The sequence below is a fragment of the Diplotaxodon limnothrissa genome, linkage group LG10, assembly GCF_057381915.1.
Source record: "Diplotaxodon limnothrissa isolate DT_005_m linkage group LG10, D_limnothrissa_male_GT1.1, whole genome shotgun sequence".
In the NCBI taxonomy this organism is placed as follows: Eukaryota; Metazoa; Chordata; class Actinopteri; order Cichliformes; family Cichlidae; genus Diplotaxodon; species Diplotaxodon limnothrissa.
Genome location: NC_140605.1, coordinates 9903057 through 9924045, shown reverse-complemented (window position 1 = coordinate 9924045; position 20989 = coordinate 9903057). Strand labels below are relative to the sequence as shown.

General features: G+C 41.0%; 1 protein-coding gene across 1 annotated transcript in view; it reads right to left on the bottom strand.

Annotated features, from left to right (window-relative positions):
• LOC146623885 (seizure protein 6 homolog) overlaps nt 1–18802 on the bottom strand; it is a 104514-nt gene extending 85712 nt beyond the window's left edge. Inside the window, exon 1 of the mRNA XM_085363407.1 lies at nt 18718–18802. Coding sequence (XP_085219533.1) covers nt 18718–18802 — 85 coding nt within the window. The remainder of the gene's footprint in view (nt 1–18717) is intronic.
• Nucleotides 18803–20989: the final 2187 nt, after the last annotated feature.

The window sequence follows — 20989 nt, the reverse complement described above, 5'->3', positions numbered from 1 at the left end:
CTCCAACTAGAAAACAAAAAGAACAGTCCACCAACATTCCCAGATCTACTCCTTATGTTGAGGACCGAGGAAGGTCGTAGATCTGCAAAGCTAGACAGGATGAAAAAACATCTGGGTGCTACAAAAGCAGCTGTACATGCCCACTCCATTTTTGATGTACCCTCCTATGATGATGAGCCCGTTCCGACACAGACTGCAAAGCAGAGCGAAGCATCTAAGCTTGAGAGGAGAATGGATGAGCTTTCAAAGCAGGTAGAGAAACTGAGTCAAAGGTCCAAGAATTCTCCTTTTGACAGTGAGCTTAGTGCAGCGTTAAAACAGAGGCAAGAAGAAACTGTTAAACTTGAAAGCAAAATAGATGAGTTGTCTAAACAACTCAGAGAGCTCACTCAGAACCAAAAATGTCCTAAAGAGAATAATAGTGGCAAAGACTTCCTTGCGGCAAGAAATAGCAGTGCCAGGAGACCAGTTAAGGTTCCCTCTATGCCAAAAGCATGGTTCTGCTTTAGATGTGGTGAAGATAACCACATTGCCGCTCGATGCCCAAATGAACCCAACCAGGCACTAGTCCGCCAGAAGAATGCTGAGTTAAAGGAAAAGCAAGGAAGGTTCCAAGCCCAACAGGTTACTGAGCCTTTTGCTTTAAACTTGTAGCGGCTCCTGCTGTGGGACGTCCAGGAGCTGAGACCAGCATTAGTCCCGCCTCAAGTGACCAAAGAATTGGTGTTCAGAGCAAAATAAAGACCCAGACAACGGTTCAAGATTTCAGTTCCCAATCCCGCTTGCCACCCGGTCTGATAGGTCCTCGTTGTTCAGCTTCTGTTTTGGTTGAGGGTGTGCAATGCAACTCTATCATGGATAGTGGTTCACAAGTCACTACAATCTCCGAATCATTTCACAAGGATAAGCTGGCACATCTCCCCATTCAGCCCATTCAAGCATTGCTTGAGATTGAGGGTGCAGGTGGACAGCACGTTCCCTACCTTGGTTATGTTGAGACCCACATCACTTTTCCTCACAACATTACAGGCAAAGAGGAAGAGTTGGTTGTTTTGGCTCTTGTTGTGCCTGAGTGCCATTTTAACAGCAGAATACCAGTTTTGATTGGTACCAATGCACTGTTAAGACTCCATGATAAGTTATCTGAACGTGACGGTCCAGATTTCCTTCACAGACTGTGTTCCAGAGATGTAGCACTGGTTCTCCAGCACTTGGCTAAACAAATGGATGATTGCCATATACACCCAGTGAGGTTGCACGGGAAAGTACCAGTCACCATCCCTGCCAACCACAAGTGCTGTTTAATGGGCGATGTTAGGCTGAGAAAGAACACTCCTAACGTAAGTTTCGTCCTTGAACCAAATGAACACGACAAGTTACCTGGTGGTTTATTTCTTGAAACTGCTTTGATAGACATCCCTTACAAAGCTAAGAGTAAGGTTCCAGTCGTCTTGCAGAACTTGAGTGGGCATAGTATTGTATTGCAACCAGGAAGTACAGTTGCCCAGGTATGTGTAGCCCAGCACATTTCACCCCTGGTGCCTGTTTCAAATGCTTCTTCTCATGACAAGTTTGATGGAGAGAAGCTTAAGTTTAATCTTGATGAGTCACCCATCTCTGAAGAATGGAAAGAGCGCATCACCACCAAGCTCAAGTCTATTTCAGAAGTGTTTGCGGTTGATGATCTGTCTTATGGTCACACCACTGTGGTAAAACACCACATTCGGCTGAACGATGACACGCCGTTTAAGGAACGGTCGAGGCCCATCCACCCAAGTGACAGAGAAGCTGTCAAGCAACACCTCAAAGAACTGCTTAATGCAGGGGTTATTAGGGAGTCAGAGAGCCCCTACGCATCTCCAATAGTAGTTGTGCGTAAAAAGGATGGTTCAATCAGGTTGTGCGTTGATTACCGCAAGTTGAACGCACGGACCATTAGGGATGCTTATGCCCTCCCAAACATTGAGGAGACCTTCACGGCCCTTAGTGGTGCCAAGTGGTTCTCGGTCATGGACCTCAAATCAGGCTATTATCAGGTTGAGATGGCCGAGGAAGATAAAGCTAAAACTGCTTTTGTCTGTCCTCTTGGGTTTTACGAGTTTAATCGCCTGCCTCAGGGCGTTACAAATGCCCCAAGTACGTTTCAACGACTGATGGAGAAGTGTGTTGGGGATTTGAACTTGAGTGAGGTACTTGTGTTTTTGGATGATCTGATTGTGTTTTCAGACACCCTGGAGGAACATGAGGTGAGACTCATGAGGGTGCTGAACCGGTTGAGGGACTTTGGGTTGAAGCTGTCCCCAGAAAAATGTCATTTCTTTAGGCCCTCGGTGAAGTACCTTGGCCATGTGGTTGATGCCCAAGGAGTTCACACAGATCCTGATAAGATCTCAGCTTTGAAAACATGGCCTCGTCCTACAAACAAGAGAGAGTTAAAATGTTTCCTAGGCTTTGCCGGTTATTACCGGAGATTCATTGATGGATACTCAAAGATCGCAAAGCCTTTAAATAGTCTCACGGCTGGTTACTACTCACCCAAAAAGAGGGGTAAAGTGTATCTTGGAGAACATTTCAAACAACCATCAAACATTAACTTACCTTTTGGAGAGGAGTGGACACCTGAATGTGAAAATGCGTTTAAGACTTTGATTGAGAGACTGACATCGGCACCTGTCCTTGCTTTTGCCAACCCACAGCTACCATATGTCCTGCACACTGATGCCAGTCGTGAAGGCTTGGGTGCAGCGCTCTACCAAGAGCAGGACGGGAAGCTGAGAGCTGTGGCTTATGCAAGCAGAGGACTTTCCAAAAGTGAGAGAAACTATCCCACTCACAAGCTTGAATTTCTAGCTTTGAAGTGGGCAGTTTGTGAGAAGTTTAACAGCTACCTTTATGGCGCTAACTTCACCATTGTGACGGATAACAATCCTCTCACGTATGTACTGACATCTGCAAAGTTAGATGCTGCTGGTCATCGCTGGTTAGCTGCGCTGTCTACTTATCAGTTCACCGTTAAGTACAGGGCCGGTCATGCCAATCGCGATGCAGATGGGCTGTCCCGACGACCACAAGCTCCTCCTTTTGAAGATGAGGATTTCATCAAAGAAAGGGAGAGAGTTGATGACATGAAAAACCGTCTTCTAGAGGTGAGCAACGAGATGAGTCACGAGGTGGTATCTGCCTTATGTCAACGCCATCTTGTGGTGTCAAAGATCGAGCACTGTTCAAATCTAGAACAACCCTTGGCTGTAGAGTCTCTTGCTGTTGATCCCTCAACAGTTGCGGATGTATTTGGAGAAGACACATTACCATCTATGACAAGCTCTGACTGGTATAAAGCTCAGAGGGATGACCCGGTTGTCTCACGTGTCATTACCTTCGTTGAAAGAGCTCAAAAGCCCAGCTTCAGAGAAACAAACCTTGAAGTTCCTGATGTTAGGCTCCTTCTCAAGGAGTGGAGAAGACTCGAAATGAGAGATGGAGTATTGTACAGGAAATGGACAAATAGAGACAACACTGTATGGCAGTTAGTCCTACCTGAACAGTTCAGAGGGAAAGCGTTGCGTGGAGTGCATGATGAAGTTGGTCATCTTGGTTTTGAACGAGCACTGCATCTTGCCCGTTCCAGATTCTATTGGCCAATGATGACAAAGTCTGTAGAAGAGAAGTGCAGACAGTGTCCACGCTGTGTCAGGAGGAAAGCAGTGCCTCAGAAGGCAGCGCCTCTTGAAAATATTATAGCAACTTACCCGCTTGAACTCGTCTGTATGGACTATTTGTCAGTTGAGCCAGACAACAGAGACACCCGGAACATATTAGTTATCACTGACCATTTTACGAAGTTTGCTGTGGCAGTGCCAACTAAAGATCAGAAGTCCAGGACCATTGCAAAAGCTCTGTGGGAGAACTTCATAGTTCATTATGGGTTTCCCAGTCGTCTACTCAGTGATCAGGGTAGAGACTTTGAATCTCACACAATCAAAGAGCTATGTGCGTTGATAGGAGCAGACAAAATCCGCACTACACCTTATCATCCTCGCGGAAACCCGGTGGAAAGGTTTAACCGGACGCTTCTTGATATGTTGGGTACGTTGGAAGAGGAAGACAAATCTCACTGGAGGGACTTTGTTAAACCCTTAGTTCATGCGTATAACTGCACGAGGAACGACACAACTGGTTTCTCTCCTTATGAACTGATGTTTGGCAGACAACCCCGACTACCCATTGATTTAGTCTTAGGTATCCAACCTGAAAATGCCAACCATAAGTCTCATTCAGAGTATGTGAACAACCTTCGTCAACGTCTGGAGGAGAGCTACACCCTAGCTGCAAAAAACTCCCAGAAGATCGGAGAAAGGAATAAAGTTAGGTTTGACAAGAGGATTAGAGTGGCCGAGCTCTGTGCAGGTGACAGGGTTTTGGTTAGGAACATGAGTATCAGAGGTAAACACAAAATCTCAGACAGGTGGGAACAGAAAGTACATGTTGTGGTTAAACGAATCAATGATGGCCCTGTCTATGTTGTGGAACCCGAGTTGGGAGACGGACCAAAACGCACCTTACACAGGGATCTCCTTCTACCGTGTGGGTTCTTACCTGTGGAAGAAATAGCAGGGAGCAGATCTCATGGGTCCTCTAAAGGGAAGAAACTGAGAAACAAAGCCGAAAGAGAAGTACAATCTTCTGATGACCCTGATGGTCAGGAAGATGAGGTATACAGTGATGAGGACGAAGTGTATCCAGCTTTTGTGGTTCCAGAAATAATAACCAGAGGTCCTTTTATCCAGACTGAAAGGCAGGTTATCACACCTCAGCTGTCCACTGGGGATGTGCATTCTAGGTTGCCCCGTGCAGAGCCACAAGACGAGTCACACGCACGAGAAACACCCAGTCATGTTTCTGAACCTGAGCCTTTGTTACACTCAGAAAGCAATGAGGTGACCACATCTCCCATTCCATCTGATGAAGGTCCAGGTTGGGTTGTTATTGACATTCCTGAACAAACAGAACCTGTTGAAATGAATCAAGAAAGCAGCGACACTGCTGAGCAGAGTTCAGAGCCAGAGACAGTAGAGTTGCGGCGTTCTGGGAGAGAGAGACGCCAACCTCGTAAACTAACTTATGATGAGTTAGGTGAGCCTTTAATTTTGGCTCTCAGTTCCTTTTTGTCAGAGTTTCGCAATTGTATTCTCTCAGAGCACTTTCCTTCACACACCTGTTAAGTCAAGTGTGCATGCAGAGACTCATGCACTTTAGAGGGGGAGAGTGTAACCCAGATCATTGTTTGAGTATGGGATTTCTGATTATTTGTGGTCACTGAACGCACCACTGTGCCGTGCGCATAGCCACTCTCTAGTCCAGCTACAGAGTTTTTCCTTCCGTTCGTCCGATGAGGCGCATGCTGCTCTCGTGCCCTCTACGAGCTGGAAATTCGGGTACAGTAGACATTTGAGTCGCTGTAAATAGTTTTAAAAACCTTTATATGTGAAGCTAATGATTTAATATGTTGTTAGGAAAAAGTCTTGTAGCAGTTACAAACGTGAAGCGGAGCTGAGTCCGACAGCATTCGCCATTACACGAACTCCTCTGGTGAGTTAGCGTGCAGCTCATGTTCGTATGAAATGTTTTGTGCCTTATTATATGTTGTTAAGAAAGAGGCTAAATATTGTATAACGTGTGTTATTGGCTGACTGTTAGCAAGCTAGCCGTTAAGTGAGCCTAGCTAATGTCCTGAAATGGCGGCCGACACGAGGTCAGTTACAGTGTTATTATGTTATGCCTAAGAGAACAGCATTAATAAGCATTGTTAACAGCATTTATGTTCTGTTATATTTTTATTTTGACAAACCTGTATTATTATAATGGTAAGTCTGTTAAATAAGCCGTTAGTGACATGGACACTGAGTCAGTGGTACTGAGACTTATGAACATTTCAGTTAATTCTTCTGCACACTTGTGTGTAGGCTGGTTTGTTTGCCCTTTTGGTGCCCTGGATCCTACTGGATGAACTGCCTTGTGGAAGTCCTCATCTGATGACTCTGCCGAACCGTCCTGGCAAATAGATGGTCGTTGCTGGATGCTATTATTGGATGCTACACCGTTCCAACAGAGCGGTAGGAACAATTCAAAGGGCCCCAACGATGCGCTTTATTTTTCCCTGAGCTCAGGTGATTTTCTTTTGGCCAAAGGACCTTAAAGGATACATATTTGTTTTTATTTATTTATTTTATTTTTCTTATGACACTGAGTGGAAAGACACTACAAAAAAAAAAGGGGTTTATTATTTAAAATTGTGTCTAATAAATGTGTTTATGTTAAGTAAGTGTGGTGTCCATTGTGTGCTGGAAGCCTTATTGTTCCTGTGGTGGAGCAGCTACTACCAATCTCCTTTACGAAACTAGCCTCTGACAGGATACAGGTATTTGGGATACATTTGATTTCTTGTAACCTATTTTTAGAGAAACTGTGATTCTGGGTTAAACATCGGGGTGAAATTGATGACACCGACACCTAGTGAACTGCCCAAGGTCAACAGTCCTGATTTCCACGCATTAAAGGTTTGGCGTAAGTACAGATTGCGTTACACATTCACAAGGGCAAATAAAAAAAATGTGCATACAGATTCTTTTTGTCAGCTTTATAAAGCGCTCAGCGTTCAGCCCCTGGTGTCCACACTGTTCCACTAACCTGAGCACCTGTGACTCATCCCCTAACTGGCTTTTTTGACCTGCTGCTTGTGTCTCCAGCTGCATCTTCTTATTTTTCCTGCTTCCCTTATCTGTTTTTCAGCTGTGTGTCTGCCTGTTTGATTCCCGTTGTTACATGTTTACTGCCCGTGCTTTCTCTGTTTTCTAGAATTTTTTTTTGTTTAAAATTTTTCTGCGAAGTTCCTGGCATATGAAGTTCTCTTCCTCAGTCTCTGCCTTGCTGTCTGCATGTTGCAAGTTTGATTCAACAAAGCAGTCAGCATCTAGGCCTGATGCAGAATCATGTATGAACAGGATTGCAATAAAGCAATACTGAAAGTATTTGCATTTGCAGAAATTCTACTTGTTAAACTCATACACATTATATTAATTTTATTTATTTTTTTCATTTTCCTGTAGCCAAAAGGCTGGCAAGCACACTAAGCTCCCAGAGGAGCTAAGAAATCGAGATAGTAAGTAAAAAGACATAACAATCTGATTGTAGCAATATTCAAACTATAGTTATACATATGACATTTACATTACAAGCATGGTTGGGCTGATAATACTGTTTTGCAGTATATTTCAATAGCTCACTTCCACAATGGGATCTTTTGAAGCAGGTGATTTTTCTTTTATGTTTTTATTATATGAGAGCATGACAGAAAATGTGATGTTATCTGGATTACAGTTAATTTACAGCTGTTCTCATAAAAGGAATGCTGTTAACACTGTATCACAAGGGAGCGCACTGCAAAAACTGATATAAAAATATTTGGCTTATTCCCACCCAGCCAGAACTTGAGCACTTTGGGTTTTATGTGTATACACTATGTGTGAGGTCTTGTCTGGTCATTGCAATGCTGATCGCCTACTGTTAGATTTCCCTTTCTGTCTCTCTTTGCCTTAATAATTCAGATTTAATCTTTCAAAATACACGACAAGGCCTCATGGACTGAATACACACTCCACTCCAAGATACTAGGTTATGTTAAAAACGTCTAGGTCAAATGACAAGTCAAAAGGGAATTTTTCATCTTAATGCAAAATGAAAAATTAAATAAAGATAAATTCACAGAAGAAAAACTACAAAAGAGAAAAAGAAAACTACTAAACAAATATACTAAGAAAGCATAAAAAAAGGCACAGAGGTAATTTTTTTCAATCAGCGTCATTTAAAATTGGATAAAAGGAGTCATCATTTGTTTAAAAACTGATTACAGGTATTAGTTTTATGCCTGAGTTAGATTTTATTAGGGTATAAATTATGTTTAAGGGATTTAAATAATTTAAGATTCACATCGCATGAAAGCACAGGCCTTATAGGGCATCAGGGAATCCACATTTAGAAGGCAAACGGCTTAACTTAACAATGACAATATGTACATAGACATATCCCTCTAAATACACTTCTATTTCAATGCAAACACAATGGATTCACTAAATCAACATGCCAAAAAAACGAAAACAGAACCGCGAGCAGTTGAATGGAGGGAAATGACATCTTAATGCCATTTGAGCCGAGAAATCTCCAACAAATCAAATGCGGTGAATTCTACTTCCCATTCTTTTACAAAAACAAATGTAACAGGTACTTCAGAGAAGTCATGTAGCCTGGACATTATCTGAGGCTTAATACTTAAAGACATAACATGGGACACTCATTATTTCATGTCTTTGGAGAAAAAATCTGATTAACAAAAAAGAAATGAGATGTGAAAATAGTCACTCAGTGTGCATTTAGCATGGTAACATTGCCACTGTGGTAATTCTAACATGCAGGTACAATTTGTTTTTATTGTATTTATCTATTTATTTAATGCTAACATGTTAAATGTAATGGACACTATTGCTCCCATTAAGGTGAAGGTTATCTCTGGAAGGAAAAAGTCTCCATGGAGAAACTCCACACTGGTGAAAAATGAAAAAAGAGAGTGTAGGAAAGCTGAGCGCAGATGGAGAAAAACAAACCTCCAGGTTCATTATGACATTTATAAAGAGAAACTTCACAATTATAATTTACAACTGAGGAGTGCAAGGAGGTCCTACTTCTCTGACATCATCACTAAAAACAGCCATAATGCTCGGGTCTTATTTTCTACAGTTGACAGGCTAACAAACCCCCCTGTGTCAGTGGCAGCTGAACTTCATTCGACCATGGCCTGCAATGACTTTGCCAAATTCTTCACTGAAAAAATCCAAAAAATTAGACAAGCAATTGGTACATCAACAGCAGATCCAGGATATGTACTGTGTCCACCAAAAAACAGTTTAAACACCATGAAACAGTTTCAACCTATTAACAGCAAAGACCTGGAGGACATCTTAGGTCAACTGAACTCCTCCTCCTGCTGTTTAGATGTCCTGCCAACAAGTTTTTTCAAAAAGGTCTCAAAGACTTTAGAGTCAGACCTGTTACAGATCGTCAACTTTTCTTTATTATCAGGTGTGTTTCCAGAATCACTAAAAACTGCTGTAATCAAACCTATACTGAAAAAGGACAATCTTGACAAGACACAAATGAACAACTACAGGCCGATCTCAAATCTCCCGTTTTTAAGTAAGATCATTGAAAAAGCAGTTTCTCAACAGCTCAGTTACTTCTTAAAACAGAATAATTGCTACGATGCCTTCCAGTCAGGTTTTAGACAGAACCACAGCACTGAAACCGCTCTGACCAAAGTGTTTAATGACATATGTCTGAATACAGACAGTGGAAAAATGTCAGTCCTAGTTTTACTGGATCTCAGTGCAGCATTTGATACAGTTGACCACAACATATTACTCAAACGACTGGAGAACTGGACAGGTCTTTCAGGAACTGTACTAAACTGGTTCAAAACATACGTAGAAAACAGGAAATACTTTGTATCAATAGGTAACTTCACATCTGAGCAGACAAGTATCACATGTGGAGTTCCCCAAGGTTCCATCTTGGGACCCCTTCTGTTTAACATCTACATGCTCCCACTGGCACAGATTATAAACAACAACAAAATAAACTATCACAGCTATGCAGATGACACACAAATATATATCACAATGTCACCAGGAGACCGAGGCCCTGTACAGGCTCTTGGTAAATGCATTGAGGAAATCAATGACTGGTTGTGCCACAATTTTCTCCAGCTAAACAAAAACAAAACTGAGGTAATAGTCTTTGGCGCCAAAGAAAAACGATTACAGGTCACCAGAGAACTTCAATCTATACATCTAAAAACCACAAACCAGGCGAGAAATTTGGGTGTAGTGATGGATGCAGACCTAAACTTAGAAAAACACATTAAGACAATAACAAAGTCAGCTTACTATCACCTCAAGAATATATCAAGGATAAAAGATCTGATGTCTCAACAGGACCTGGAAAAACTAGTCCATGCATTCATCTTTAGTAGGCTTGATTACTGTAACAGCATCTTTACAGGTCTACCTAAAAAATCAGTCAGACAACTACAGCTCATTCAGAACTCTGCTGCTCGAGTCCTCACTAAGACCAAAAAAGTGGACCACATCAGTCCAGCTCTGAGGTCCTTACACTGGCTGCCTGTCCGTCAGAGGATAGACTTTAAAGTTCTGATGCTGGCCTATAAAGCTCTGAATGGTTTAGGACCAAAATACATCAATGACCTCCTGACCCAGTATGAACCATCCAGATCCCTCAGGTCATCTGGATCCGGTCTTTTATCAGTTCCCAGAGTCAGAACCAGACACGGAGAAGCTGCATTCAGCTTTTATGCTCCTTATATCTGGAACAAACTCCCAGAAAGCCTCAGATCAGCTGAAACACTCAGTTTATTTAAATCCAGGTTGAAGACTCACCTGTTCTCAGCTGCATTTGAATAAAGCACCAAATCCACACTTTAAGCTTAAATTTCAAAACTTACATTTAACTACTGATTTTATCTACTGTTCTGATTTTATCTGTTTTGATTTTATATACTGTTGTTTGTTTGTTTGTTTGTTTGTTAATTAGTTAGTTAGTTTATTTGCTTGTTTTAATCAATTTTAAATCATGCTTTTTATTTGTTCTTGTTTCTAATGTCTCTGTAAAGCACTTTGAATCACCTTGTTGTTGAATTGTGCTATACAAATAAACTTGCCTTGCCTTGCCTTGCCTTTATTTTGTTTTTGGATCCCTGAACTAAACAAGCTGAAGGATTTACTGTTTCATGAGCTTGCAAAATTAATTTGTAGGTCACAATTTCTAAAAATAAAACATGTATCTTCTATTGTTGTGTTGACTATAAGTTGAAGTTTATACAGAAACACTGATGTATATGATTGGTAAATGACTAGCCAGTGCAGTGCCATGTAGAACTGGGCTCCTGTGGTAAGTGAAGCAGTAGTATGAAAGTCTCCATTCCCATGTTCAACAAATTTCTGAACTAACAACCTGCCCTACAGTCCATGCTAATACAAACAGAGGCGTTAGCAGGATTGCACTGTGCACACACCTCTGTAAATACATCAGCAATCAACAGTTACACAATGGCTGTTGGAAAATTTTACTATATTGCCCAAAGCTATTATTCTGGGATTCACTAAGCATTTGTCCCAAATTCCATGCCAATGCAGCTGAAGCACAAATATGCATGATAAGCAACAGAATGCAGAATGCACTGTAAAGGGGATTGTTGAGTCTGCAAAGCTTTTCTTTTTCCACTAGGAAGCTACTAACCTTCTATTTCACACACCATCTAATGTCAGAAATGCACAAACCTGCTTTTGCAGCTAAGGGCTACAGTATAGTCCAGCAATCAATGACATGGTCTAACAGAGCACCGGCTGTTCCCTGCTAAGTAATCCATTTTTAAGGGTGAGTATTCTTTTTAAAGACTGCCTTACTGCTCTGACAGATGAGAGCGACCACAATCACCAAGAGAGAACCAGAGGCAGATGACTGCCTTATAACTGACAGCCAATTGCCTGACCACCAAGCAGCAGCTTGGACCGAAAATGTTCGATATCTTGAAGATGTCGGTCGATGTTAGAACCTGTAAATTATACACAAGGTCCTCTGGGACACGACTTCAATATATCTCAAAAGGCTTACAGTCAAAACGTGGCCCTTTCCTCCGTGTTGTCTGTATTGGAGATGTCACCACGCATATAACATTTTTAAAATGTATGCATGGCTGCGATACTTTATAGCACTCAGCGATTCAAACTGACGGATTTAATTTCCACTGGAAAACTGCTTGGGTGAGCTTATAATGGCAGTTGAGAGTATTTGTGCTTAAAATGACAGAGAGGTAAAAATGCAATCAAAATCATTCCCTACCGTAAATGCAGTAACTTTTCCCAACGTCCTGCACACTTTCTTTGCTTGTGTTTGTCTTTGACTATTTTCAATTACTTGGTGAGCAACTATCCTCTTCCTGGATCTATCCACAACATTGTTATCTTTCTCCGCTCCTTCTAATATGTTTACTCATCCTGATGAATTCAATTACATCTTTTCATAGGAAATTACTGTGGGGGTGGCTCAGCCTGCCAGAGGTCAGCACTAACTGTGAATACTAAAACTACTCCCCCAAACACATTACACAGCCTATTAGCTGCTGCTTTCCACACAGCACTCTCCGACCCTACATAAGCCTTTCCACTGCCACAGATGAAATGCTTTCTAGATGGGATCTGGCGTGGAGAAGAGGGGAAGAGAGCTGGAGCTGTCCCCAGGCCTAATCGTTTCGGAGAGCCATCCCCACTGCAGCCGCAAAACACGCCAGTCCTGATTAGGGAGGTGTGTACACAGCCAGGCAGAGCGTAAAAAGGTGCAGAAAGGAGGCTTGGCCTGGTGGTTGCTATTGCTATTGCGCCCACCGATCCACCCCACCCCCCACCCCCACCCCCCAGTGTACAACTGGCGAAATCGATAAGGCACAAGGCCAAAGGCAAAACAGGTACAAAGTAAGCCTTCGATGTAGTGCCTTGACAAAGTGGTCGACATCTCTTCATTTAGAGTTTTGCTACAGGGGCACTATTATTCACTTGATATAAATTAGACATGGATCCCCCTTCCCCAAATTAGCTCCGTACGGTTTCCTGCAGGGTCCTGCCCAAATCATCTACTACTTTGCTGAGGGTACGTGTTGACAATTTCACTGTAAAAATGTTACCTGAAATCTCTTAAGAGGTGATTGTGTTAAGAAAAAAAAAACCTCTCACATAATTATCTAGATGCAGGAACCCATTTCAAGTCTATCCAAACTGTCAGGCTGATTAAACAAACAGACTGTGAAACGCTATCAGCAAAAAAGCCAGTCTTCTCTCTAAAATATAGACATATAGATAGATTGCATCTGATTGGGGCTGAAATGAAATCAGCTGCTGTTAGCTGTAATGCTGTATGCGTGAAAAATAGTGGGTTAGTAATGTACAATTAGTAGATAAATAACTAGATAGATAGATAGATAGATAGATAGATAGATAGATAGATAGATAGATAGATAGATAGATAGATAGATAGATAGATAGATAGATAGATAGATAGAATGGAAACTGTAATATAATGTGTTTGGTATTAACTGAATTTATACCAATCCTGTGCATTTCATTTGACCAGATGCAATTAAATTAATCATTTTAATATATTCATTGTACTTATGTAACAAAATCACATGGAACATTTACATGTAACTAAATTTGGGCTAATTCTTTTGTGTAATGTAGATAGATAAATCAAATTGCATTGCATAAATAATAATTGGTAAATACTGTGCCTGTATTCTTTTAGCATGCTAGTGTGTAAATGCTAATTTCCTTGTACAGGACTAAAGAGCGGCTTTGCTCAGTGCTTAAACTGCACTGGTTCTGTTGCTAAATTGTTTAATGGCCAAGTGACAACTGGTGTATGTGAGTGCTGATGAATATTAAAGCAAAACACACACACACACACACACACGTGAGTGTGAATGTATGGCAGACAACATTTGTTTTTTTAGCTAACACATTAGTGCCACCGTATTGCTTTACACAGGTTAAGATTTAGAACAGATTAGTCCAATCCAATCTTTTTAGTATTAATAGAACCTGGCCTAAGGTGTGTTAACCACACAGTAACAAGAAGCTGGGCCGTTAAAAACACGTCCAGTCATTTACACAGTTTTCATCTAGATTTGAAGTGTTAGTCATGGTATATGAAAGGCCTCATTTATTAAACAATCTAACAATCAGTTTTGATCTTAAGGACAAATTAAACAGATGAACTTCTCTCTCATCCCTTTCATTGAAGTCAAGACTTCATGTAAGCGATTGTGTATCTGTCCTTCATTCTCATACAGACATCAGTCACGGTTTTGTGTTTCTACCCATTCACTACACCAAAGACAGACTCTCAAGCCGCGTGTTATGCTTTGTTTGTCACCCCACGACTTAATCCACTGAATAATATGTGTTACCTAGCGTTACCTCTGCCATTGCTGTAATCTCATCTTCCGTGAAGTTCGCTTTTCTGTTTTGGTTTATGGCTGTTTCACACTAAACCCTTATTCGTGCAGGTATTACATCAGGAAAAATCGCAAGACAGCTGTTGTCACTTTAAGTTGATTGAGATTTATCGATTCATAAACCTGCTTAACCAATGTTTTTTGGTTTGGTGTTTTTTTATGCTCAGCATCTTTCATGAATCAAACATGAGCACGCTACCAGGAATGATATTAAGACAAGTATAAATCTGAGTGCATTTTTATAAATGAGTCTCCAGCTGTTGGAGAAGAAGCCCAGCAATACGGTGATGAAATCCCCCCAAAAAATAAAAATCCTTCCAAAAATAGCCATTTGCCTTTCACAAATAAAGCTCCATACTTTTTGAGGAAGAAAATATATGAGGCAATGAGTCAAATTAGGATGCATAGAACATTCTCACAGAGCGAGAAAGGCATTTGCACATGAAGAGTTGAAAATGAGTCGCATTCAGCCAAGCTGTGAGCTCCACCTAGGAGGCAGTGAAAGAGACTGAGACAGGCACAGAGAGGGACTGAGGCAGGCAAGCAGGCGCCAAGCCTTGAAGAGGGGCATTCTGGCATAATGACTCTCATTTACCATTGACAGGCCTTGGGAAAGTTAAACTAATTATGACAGCACACAGATGCTGAATAGCCCTTGATGAAGTTAATAACTGGCAATCCAACAAACAGGTGTTGAATGATTTCTGTTACCTCCCCTGGAATTATAGGATGTTCTGATTTTTTCCCGCTCGTAGCAGCAATCTACCCAAAGGCAGAATTATGCCTCCTTATAACCGTGATCTTGGCAAACTGTGTGAATATGTGAATGAGAACAACACATACAACAATGGAAGACAGAAAGCTTGTTCTGTAACCTGTACCATTAGTATGACAAACAGGAAGAATTGCCACCGAGTTGAATGTGCATACAAAAAAAAACTGCTTGAAATGAAAGGCGCTTCATTGTGCTGTAGTGGTAACAGGTGTCAGCACAAAAGCATAAGCACGGAAACGTGTTTCATCCTTCCTGTGAGTCCAACATTTTGGTATCTGGCGGTGGTTTTAATATGCATCTCATCCATTATTAAGACCAAATAAAGACATTTTCATTTATAACACACATCAGTTTTAGGGACTACAGCAGGGTAAATGTTAGTGGTGTTGCTTTACATTATCTAATCTCCCATAAAGTGAATAATATTATTATCAGCCTACAACTGTTTTACCAACAGGATTCGTGACACTTAATATTACGTTTTCAAACAACAAAGATTTACAGAATTCAACACACATTCTTAAAATCAACAGCGGTGTGTCAATGAGAGTTCTGTCTGCCAGGAGGAGATCGCCACTGATTTAATGAACTTCAGAATACATAAAACACATCTCCTGCAACTCCCAGATCACTACAGATCATTATTAACAGGCGGGGATAATGTGCATGCATAAAGATAATAGGCTCAGCTGAATGTCATTAAATTGTGTAACACTTTAAGTTTCACACCAGGGCCAACAGAAACTTTGCACACTAAATGACTGCACAATGAGCTATTTAACATCTGCTGGCATCTTATTAGGCATACTTGTTTGAATACTCCCGGAAAAAAATTCAGTTATTGCTTTGTTTTTGTTGGTAATGACTTTGTAACAAGTCGAAATATAATATGCTTTTTTAGTATATTTTGATTTAGCAGACCGGCTTTTTTTAATGTAGATAAAGGAGGTTGTCACATGTGGGCTTCTTTCTCTGGCTGCTTAGACTTTGTATGCAGTGTACTCCTCTAGCATTTCTTGCATGGCCTACAATGAGATTTGACCCAGCGCTAGAACGCGTTGTCGATCGGAGGGTAAATTTGATTTGTCACTGAATAAAAGTTCAAGCTGTTACCTTCTTGTTGTCTATCCAAGTCAGACCAGCAGTATGTTTAAATTGCAACCCATAAATGGCATTTTAATTATATTCAATATGATTCACACATTTTTTTCTGCTTGTCTATTTATGAAGTGAGACTTTTTCGTAACACAGTGTCGGCTTGTCTGTGTTTAAGATGAAGAAAATGTAAGCATGGGTTTCTAAGTGTATATGTAAGTGTAAGGAAACCATGCAGAGTACACACAGAACTCCTGCAGATGTTTGAGGACAAACTAAAAGTAAGTGCCTAATTAACAGCATAAGATATACAGGGGCTGTACGGGAAGTCTTTCCTCGTTGTTTTTGCAGGTAATGGTGCTTTTATTAGCTGGGAGGTTCTGAATTTTAGCCTTCCTCCCTCTGTCTCTCTCTGCAAATCACCCCTTATTAATGTGACGAAATAAAGGGCTGAGTAATTCTTTTGCAAAGTAACATATGTAGGTGGATGATTTGAGTGCTGTTCGAAGGCCAGCACAAATATCTTTGGACTGATACTGTAATTATTATTAAGACTTTTTTATACATCTTTACAATCTTTACGTCTACTGACTGAAACATTAGAGTCAAGCAAAAATCATAAATTAAATGAAAGTGTTTCATTAATAAATACCTGAGACTGATTTTTCTCTTGGAAAAAAAAAAAAGAAATCCAGTTCAGGTGAGAAAATAATGGCACGGTTCCAAAAAACTTGACAACAAAATGAATGGTTGTTTTTGTGTTCCCCCTGCAAGGTAAATTAATCAAGTTCACAATAACAAGTCATAGCACAAATGAGAGATTGGGACCTCTTCAAAACTACAAGTTAATCATTCCTGTAACTGAGTACGCATTCAAAACTCCTGATAATGGCGACTTTCAAGAATTAAAAATTGATATGCCCCACCTTGGAGAGTTTACTACAGTGTGAACATTTGCTGGGTAAGCAACAGCAGCTAATGGAAGCTGTTAAATTTTATTTTGCTCTAAAAATAATGCACCCTGCATTTCTCACTCTCCCTAGAGTTTCGAGCAGCGGGCGAATAGAGCAGGTGTGTGCCTGGGATCTGTGCGATCGTGAATCCGAAAACAGTCAAAAATTCACACATCTTTCAAAGCGGCATTGTTCTGTGCGCCACCACTGAGTGTGTATTTATTCACATACTAATCAAGATTTAAACGCTCTAAATGTATTTCAGGTGTATCGAAAAGATCCGGATTTGAACTCTTATTATATAAAAATCAAAAAAGGTCTGTGCTGTCCCGTACAGCACACCTTTCTCCCACTAGATATTCAATCAGTTGATGTTTTGTTGATGGTGTAAAATATTGCTTCAGGCACTGGTGTGGAATTGCAGCTCAGTTTTCAAAGGGCTGAGATGTAATGACTGAACCAGCCCAGGCAGTATGAATTCACTCTCGCAGTTATTGCATTGTTTAGTAATCACTATTTGCTCGTGAATGTGTTCATTTTCAGCACCAAACAGGCACCTTTCATAAAAGGCTTCGTCACAAGAGGATGGACAGGGGCATTTGATTTGCCGGCATCTGTTTGAACTTTAGATGTTGCTCGCATTAGATAAAAATGGCAAAATAACATCCAGAAATCCTACTTTTATAATAAACTCATATGCATTTGTTTTCGTCTTGTGTTTTTTGTGAGTTGCAAACTTAACATTCACTATTTCTGTGGTGGCTCTTGTCCATATCCAGTTACTTGAACAATAATAGATATACATCATTTCCACAAAAGAGGGGTGTGTGAGAGAGAGAGAGGGGGGGGGGGGGGGTGACAGTAAAGCTGTGCAGACAAGCAGAAACACAGATAGTGTCCAGCAGAAAGCATAGATGATGAGAGGGCAGGCCCACACTAGAGAAATAATTAGGACAAGGCCACTGTGCATGAATCCGTTGCAGCTTCCCACAAGCACTCATCTGTGTCAAACAGCTTGGTCAATAATCTTCAGCAATTCCCAAGGATTAGAGTCTTATTACCGAGCACCGTCTGTCACACAGACCTCAGCGCCCAAACAAGTCGCTTCCTGACTGCTTACTCCCACCGAATAAACATCCCGCTGGAAAATTGATCAATTGGTTCAGGTTCATATTTATTGGTGTTTAGTTTCTGATTGTCTTATTTAGTTTTCCTCTTGCCTGGTGGTGGTAGTGGTGGTTGGTTGAGCTGGGGAGAGAGGCTGTTTCCATGCTATTTATGTGGCCACGTGGATGTGTGTGTCTCTCTTTAGAACAAATTAAAGCCATTTTGTGTAAGTTGTGCTGGACAGCCTATTGTTATGTAACTGACTGTTAAACGCATTTCTCCAGTGATGCGCCATAACTTCTAATTCACCACGCTTTGTTTGCAACTGTTGGGTTTCATTAATTTGCCTCTCGCTTTAAATTCAGATTCCATTTCCTTCTTTCGGTAGTTTACAGTGTATAATAGAGAAAACAAACAGGACTATCCTCTTGCAACTTTTAGCCCCAGCAGTGCTGTAGTACAGCACGTCATAAACTTAACAATGATAACGAGTCACTGGAAACATTAACACTTGTATCACACTTGTAGATCTGAGAATCGTGAGCCCGGTGTCATTAAACTCTGCCTTCGCTTTTTAGCCGACAGAGGAAAGGAGGGGTGAAAAAAACTAAAATTCCAGAAAAGTACAAAAGCACCAAGACGCAAGTTCTTACCTTGCCCGTGGATTTCGGCCACGGCGGCGGCGAGAAGCAAAACCGTGCAGAGGGTCTGAAATTGGCAGCCTTGTTTCACGCACATGTCTACTAAAGTCGAGGTCGCTCTTCGCGTACCTACGGAGCACGTCCTTGTGTTAAGAAGAAGAATACTTCCAGGGGAGGAAAAACAAAAAAAGAATAAAAACAAGCAAGGCGAGGACTTTAAACAAAGGCTCGCGGGATGCTCTCGCACTTCCTCAATAATTCGCCGACTGAAGACCGTCGAGAATAATCAAGTGAAATGCGGAGGTCCCTCTTTAATTTGGACGCTCAGTAAGCGGATTGCTGGCTGTGTGAGCTATCGGCACATGGAGAGGAGGGGGGGGGGAGAGAAAAAGGAAGCCGAGGATTCAGCACCGCGGACAGCTCCTAGCGTCTGCTGATGGAACAGCCTCAAAGTTAGCTGGAGGAAGAGGAATAACTGAGCTCTGTGCGTTCTTTCGGTCTTTGGAGCTTCTTGTGATGATATTTTTCTTTTTAACAGCCTTCCTTTTAATCATCACAATAGCCACGTTCAGGTTCAACAAGAATATATAAAGATGGCATTTTTAGGATAGCCTATACCAGACATAATACTTGACTTATTCTCAGACTTCTGCTGTTGTTTTTGTTGTTTTTTTCCTTCTATAAATTCACTAACTTGTGTATAAAAAGCAGATAACGTGCACGTCTAAACTCATATTTTAAAGCTATTTGCAACTCATTCTATTTGGTTTTGGACACCCAGAACCTCTGTAAATGTCCTGCCTCCAAAGACACTGTGGTGAGTCAAGAATGAAGATAGAGTGCAGATTACTGCAGGCTTTAAGGGCGAGTGAGAGGTACATGTACACTATCTTTAAAAAAAAAAAAAAAGAAGAAGCTTTCTGTGTGAATCTTGAGCTTCAATTCGCTGGTCAGTTTACACTTGTATTCCACCCTGCACTTGCTGAAATACATTGCTTTTCTTTTTCTTACCCTAATTTCAGCATACGCTTCCCTGGCTAGTTTTTGTGCCCACAGGAGTCAAGACTGGAGCTGAGTGGATTTTTTTTTCCAGTCCAATTCCCTGTAAAGCTTAGACCCTGCTGTGCATGACAAGCCCTGAGGTGAGACGTTCCTCAGGTGCTGGAAATAACTATGCCATGCTCTGAGTCCCTTAGGTCACTTTTTTTCCCCCTCTCTTATCCAGCTATAGTTTATGTCTCGGGGCTGTAAGTATTTGCCAATGATGTCAGCCTACCTACTTCTGGCAAGAGACTTTAACTTTTTAATGGATAAAGTGGGGTGCTAAATTGGTTATCGGGGTTACTTAACTTGTCATTGTGTTGGGAAAAACCCAGAGCAAGAATGTAATGAACAATTCTTTGGGAAAACTTAACTTTAGTCTGTGTGCAGGTAAGAAGATGCTAAACTGGAGCAAGATGCCAAAGTCATAGGAGCATTAAGAGCTGCTTTTATGTGACTTCTGACCTCTGATTCTGAACATGGGACAAGACCACATGACTTTGAATGAGTTCAGAGTAAGGCCAGCCATCACAGATTCTTATTTAGCAAAGTAATTACCATAAACTATGGTTTCATTCATCAGTAATCTAATTTACAGTCCAAGTGTGACAAAGAGGATTATTCTAAAATGACTAGTTAGATAAGCTTGTTGAAATATGCTTTCTTCTTATGACAGCTAACCTTTCAAAAAGCATTTGTAGATAGTATCTACTATGCTTATCATTACACCCCCTTTAGTTATCTAGGCCATTTTATTATTATAATTTACGCCTGCTATATCAAAGGGCTTAATTTAGCCAGTAAAATAATTGCTGTGTGCCCACATTCTGTTCATCCAGTCAGTAACTTCTGACTTGACGAACAGAACGTGGGCATGTGAGTCATGCATGAACAGGAATGGCTAAAATTCACGAATGGTTCAGAAGTCTACGCAGTCAAAATAAACAACATGCACATGCTCGTCCTCAGGACGGTTTTCTGCGTAGTTCTATTGTCACCTCAACGGAGGAAGGCACGGGAGGGTGACATGCATTCACGGCTGTCTGCTGTGCAAGAACGCAGTAAAACGGCATCAAAATAAATGCAGTTTTAAGGCATGAATAGAGATGGGGTTGAGGGTGGGATCATAAAGGTACTGGGGGAGAACCAAGGTCAGTTTTATTGGAGATGCTAAAATAATATAAATAATGGGCAGTTGTTTGTTTTTAAAAACAAGACCATTTCTTCTAAAAATAAATTTTGT